Source organism: Cebus imitator, unplaced genomic scaffold, assembly GCF_001604975.1.
Source record: "Cebus imitator isolate Cc_AM_T3 unplaced genomic scaffold, Cebus_imitator-1.0 Scaffold343, whole genome shotgun sequence".
In the NCBI taxonomy this organism is placed as follows: Eukaryota; Metazoa; Chordata; class Mammalia; order Primates; family Cebidae; genus Cebus; species Cebus imitator.
The window spans coordinates 145,505-150,538 of NW_016107658.1; the positions used below are offsets into that span (position 1 = coordinate 145,505).

The window sequence follows — 5,034 nt, forward strand, 5'->3', positions numbered from 1 at the left end:
GCTCTCGGAGAAGATGCAGCCCCTCCCCGGTAACCAGAGAAAGGCAATTCTGAAAGCAGGGAGAAGGGGCTGCTTTGGGCCTACAGGACTGCAAAGACAAAAAAATGAGTGACAGAACCTGATGTGGTGGGGTGAGATGGGAGTGAGGGTAAAGGAGGGGGCTCGTAGTCTTGGTGGGAGTGGAAATTGGGGACCCAAGCTTACTGGCGATGCAAACCTCACGTGACCAGGAGCTGACGTTGGCAAAGGTACTTAAAGCCCTGACCGCCGTTCTCCGTCCTCCTCTGGGTACCAACTCTATTGCGCAGCTCGCTGCCCTGTGATTAACCCAGGCGAGGAGGAGGAGAAAATATCCCCAGATCCGGGCAGGTGGGTGTGAGGGTGGGCACAGCTTGGGACCCCTAAATAGGGGTAATCTAGGGATGCGGGAGCCAGAAGCCGCGGGTGCCTCCGTGTCTCCCACTCCTGGCCGGCTTTACAGACCTGAGGTGCTCAGACGCGCCTCATTCTGGTGGGCGGCGGGGAAAGGGGGAGGGGAAAACGAAAAGACAGAGTTTACGAAGAATCCGCTGACTTTCTTTCCAGGTAATGTTTTTTGGTTTTGTTTATAACACAGGCCCGACCCCACATCCAGTCCTGCGTTGTGAGAGGAGGGAAGAGAAACGTGGCAGCGGACAGGCCAGCGGGGAGGTTGGGAAAGGGGGCGGGGGTGGGGCATGCAATTTAGTAACAATCTGAGCCGTTCATTCCTACCCTGACCTCCCCCACCACCACCCCCGCACCCTCCCTTCCCCCAGCCGGGCCCTCTGTGCTTTGGGGGTGCTGGGAAATGGGTGTACTAGCTGCTGTTGGAGAGATGGCGGGTTTGGCGCTATCTGGGCTTCACGGGGAGGCGGGGGGGGTGGTGCGGGGGAACCTGAGAGAATCTGGTATTAAACCACCTTGTTAACTCGCAGACTGCTTTCCAGACACCTCCGGCCCACACAGCTGTTCACCCCCGTCTTTTCAGTCCTGGAAAAGGAATTCGGGTATGCAGGTGGGAGAAATGGCGGTTATTGGGGGGATTTGGTTGGGAAGTGGGAGGTAGAGCCCATAGCAGAGACATCGGGGAAAATGTACGACCCTGAACCCGAAAAGGCAGACATTGAGGCCTCTCTTCTGCAAGCTAATGCTAAGCCTAGGGGCTGGGGAGTGAAAGACGGGTGCTCCTAGGAGGGGAACACTAGATTTTTTGGCAGGAATCCCCCATGCAGCGTCCCATCCTGCTTTTACTGCACCCTCGCCCCGCTCCCCTCCCTCTTGGAGCCAGGAGAAGGGGTGTGGCGGTTTGTCCCGGAGTAATGGCGGACGGGGCGGGGCAAAGCGAAAGGAGGGATTGAGTGCTTGCGGAGCTTGCGCCGGAGGAGGATTGAGTTGGGAGGGGTGGGATGAAAAGAGTTGAAAGAACTGAGAGGTAGGATCATTTGACATTCTGGTATGCGAACACGGAAAGGCTATTACTGAGATGCTTGTTCTGGGTGCTGATCCATCCACCAGGCTTTCACTGTCTAAAATCAGCAGTCTACATTTCTGCTCTTCAGTCCGTCCTTAGGATGAAGCTCTAACTGAACTGAAGTAAGGAGAAACAGCCTTGAATCCGGGGAGGTCAGTGTTGGGATTGAAATCCTCTGGGGCCCCGTGGTGTGAGTGTGGCAGAGACCAGAGCAGAGTATGGGACCAGAGGCTCCTCCTGAGTCTTCTCTCTAAAATACACCCTTGCCCTGGGCCCTTTCTTTTTGGTGCAGAGAAAAGGGCGTGGCATCTGCCTTAGTTAATATTTGAGGGAGGAAAGGCTGAGGAGGAAAAGAGGATACCTTAGAGGGGAAAACGTTTGACTCACGGGGGTTCAAATCAAGAAAGGAACCAGAATTCGTCCACCAAAGGCTCAAAAACGCCCTTTCTGATCTGTCCTCAGGTCTGTCTTCCTTTTGGCCTCTGTGAAACTACAGCTACAGTGGGAAAAAGCAAACCGATCTTGATCCCAGGAGGTTGGTGTGTGCGTGGGCACCGTCTAGGGACCTTGGAGGTAGGGGTGGGCATCATAGCCAAATCTAAGATCACTACTGTTTTTCCAGCTCTCCGCCAGCTTTGCCGATGTCTGTACTGACTCTCATCCCCTCGTTTAGATGCTGGGAAGTTGTAGGCATTGGTAGAGCAGGCTAAGGTTGAAGATATAGATATAAAATATTAAACTAGGTCTGTGAATCAGCAAACGCAGGCCTTGACACCCGTGTCTGGGTGCCAGCCCACCCACCAAGCATTGTGTCCCTAAACTCTTCCCTAAGTAGGACTGGTTAGACACAAAGTGAACCAGAGCCCTAAGCTTCATTTTTATCCTTTACCCCTAGGCCCTGCCTAAGCCTCAGCAGAACTTGTAAGCCTAAACTGAAGAGCCTCATCCGGAGGAGCAGGCATCCCTTAACCTTAACCAAGCCAGTTCCACCCTCTGGATCAGTGAATAACCCCAGCTGCACAATGAGCCGCGTTCGGGATGCTGGCTGTGTAGCGGCAGGGATAGTGATCGGGGCTGGTGCCTGGTACTGTGTCTACAAATACACCAGGGGAAGAGACCAGACCAAGAAGAGAATGGCCAAGCCCAAAAACCGGGCTGTGGCTGGGACTGGAGCCAGGGCCAGAGCCGGCCTAAGAGCCGGATTCACAATTGACCTTGGGCCAGGATTCAGTCCCCCAACCCCAGTCCGCGCTGAAGCAGAGGACAGGGCCCAGGATGAAGCCTCTGCTCTGGACACAGCTGGAGCTGAGGCAGTGGCCCCAGCTACATCCGGCGCTGAGGCTCAGAGTGGGACAGGAAGTCAAGCCCAAGAGGCAGATGGAGTCGGGGTTGGGCCTAAGTCCGAATCAGTAGTTGGGGCTGCAGTGGCTTCTACAATAGCACCACCTCCCGTGGTGACAGAGGCCCTTGCAGCTTCAGAAGCCCCTGCAGTGGCAGGGGCTCCCAAAGTGGCAGAAGCCCCCATAGAAGTGGAGACTCCCAGGGCAGCAGTGCCTCCTGGGACAGTGGTGCCTACCGAGGCAGCTGCACCCACTGAGGTGACCGAGGGTCCTGGGGTAGCAGCACCTACCAAGGTAGATGAAGCTCCCAGGGTGGCATCGCCTACCAAGGCGGCTGAGGCTTCTGTGCCCCCAGCGCCTACTGCAGCTGCAGCGCCTACTGGGGCTACAGAGGCTCCTGGAACTTCTGGTTCCCCTAGAGCAGCCGCAGTTCCTGGAACAACCGCTGCCAAGAAAGCAACCCCTGGGGCTCACACTGGGGCTATACCTAAAGCCACATCAGCGACTGGAGCTGTACCCAAAGGTGGAGCCAAGGCCAGGTCCCGGAATGGGGGCAAGGGCAAGGGCAAGAAAAGCAAGGTTGAAGTAGACGAATTGGGGATGGGCTTCCGTCCTGGAGATGGGGCTGCGGCAGCTGCTGCAGCCTCTGCTAATGGTGGACAGGCTTTCCTGGCAGAGGTCCCTGATTCTGAGGAAGGGGAGTCTGGGTGGACTGACACAGAGTCAGATTCAGACTCTGAGCCTGAGATTCAGCACAGAGGAAGGGGAAAAAGACCCGTTGCCATGCAGAAGCGCCCCTTTCCTTATGAAATTGATGAGATTCTGGGTGTCCGCGATCTCAGAAAGGTCCTTGCCTTGCTTCAGAAATCTGATGATCCTTTCATCCAACAGGTAGCTTTGCTCACTCTGAGCAACAATGCCAATTATTCATGCAATCAGGAGACAATCCGCAAATTGGGAGGCCTCCCAATTATTGCAAACATGATTAACAAAACTGATCCCCACATTAAGGAAAAAGCCTTAATGGCCATGAATAACCTGAGTGAGAATTATGAAAATCAGGGCCGGCTTCAGGTGTACATGAATAAAGTGATGGATGATATCATGGCCTCTAACCTGAACTCAGCAGTTCAAGTAGTTGGACTAAAATTTCTAACAAACATGACTATTACTAATGACTACCAGCACCTGCTTGTCAATTCCATTGCAAACTTTTTCCGTTTGTTATCTCAGGGCGGTGGAAAAATCAAGGTTGAAATTTTGAAAATACTTTCAAATTTTGCTGAAAATCCAGATATGTTGAAGAAACTGCTCAGTACCCAAGTGCCAGCCTCATTTAGTTCCCTCTATAATTCTTATGTGGAATCAGAAATCCTTATTAATGCCCTTACTCTATTTGAGATCATCTATGACAATCTCAGAGCAGAAGTGTTTAACTATAGAGAATTCAATAAAGGTTCCCTTTTTTACTTATGCACTGCATCTGGAGTGTGTGTTAAAAAAATTAGAGCCTTAGCAAATCACCATGACCTCTTAGTGAAAGTGAAAGTTATAAAGCTAGTGAACAAATTCTGATTGGCTATGTGCTGTCAAAAGACTTCAAGAAATTTCTTGGTTTTGCAGTCTGGAAGCATTGAAAATTGAAAGTTACTGCTTTTCCACTTGCACATATACTAAAGGAATCCTTTCAGCTGCCAGTTTTGAATAATGTATCATCCAGAGTGATGTTGTCCGTGACAGTCACCAGCTTTAACCTGAACCATTTTATAAATACCAAATAAATAGACCTCTTGTACTGAAAACATATTTGTGACTTTAATTGTGCTGCTTGGATGGAAATATTTTTACTGGTTCCTCTGAATTGACAGTAAACCTGTTCATTATGAATGGCCTACTGTTCTATTATTTGTTTTGACTTGAATTTATCCACCAAAGACTTCATTTGTGTATCATCAATAAAATTGTATGTTTCAACTGACAAAAAGTTGTTCTAATGCTTGAATTTAAAATCCAGCTAGAGAGATAAGGTACATAAATACAAAAAGTTGTATACAAAGATCTGTGAAAAATAATAATAATTAATAAATACAAAAGGATAATTAACAGTATCTGGGTTTATGCTCTTTGTCAAATATACACTGTTTAAATGAAGCAGTGGTTGCTGAGAAAGCTTCAAGGAGTAAGGGCACATTTAAACTGAGC

The 5,034-nt window shown here is 50.4% G+C and overlaps 1 protein-coding gene across 10 annotated transcripts; it reads left to right on the forward strand.

The window, feature by feature from the left end:
* Positions 1 to 229: 229 nt before the first annotated feature.
* ARMCX2 (armadillo repeat containing X-linked 2) lies at positions 230 to 4,816 on the forward strand. Of its 10 annotated transcripts, none has more exons than XM_037730415.1 (6): positions 230 to 369; positions 617 to 690; positions 957 to 1,028; positions 1,493 to 1,644; positions 1,955 to 2,027; positions 2,388 to 4,816. In XM_037730415.1, the coding sequence occupies exon 6, from the start codon at positions 2,515 to 2,517 to the stop codon at positions 4,405 to 4,407; it is 1,893 nt and encodes a 630-aa protein (XP_037586343.1). In that variant the 5' UTR covers positions 230 to 369; positions 617 to 690; positions 957 to 1,028; positions 1,493 to 1,644; positions 1,955 to 2,027; positions 2,388 to 2,514; the 3' UTR covers positions 4,408 to 4,816. The 10 variants fall into 10 exon arrangements, with proteins under 10 accessions (XP_037586343.1, XP_017361317.1, XP_017361315.1 ...); XM_017505828.2 differs by having other exon boundaries at positions 1,537 to 1,644; positions 1,955 to 2,039; XM_017505826.2 differs by having other exon boundaries at positions 1,537 to 1,644; positions 1,955 to 2,031.
* Positions 4,817 to 5,034: the final 218 nt, after the last annotated feature.

Coding starts and splice junctions, on each gene's coding strand:
- ARMCX2 (XM_037730415.1), top strand. CDS start 2,515: ATGAGCCGCGTTCGGGATGCTGGCTGTGTAGCGGCAGGGATAGTGATC.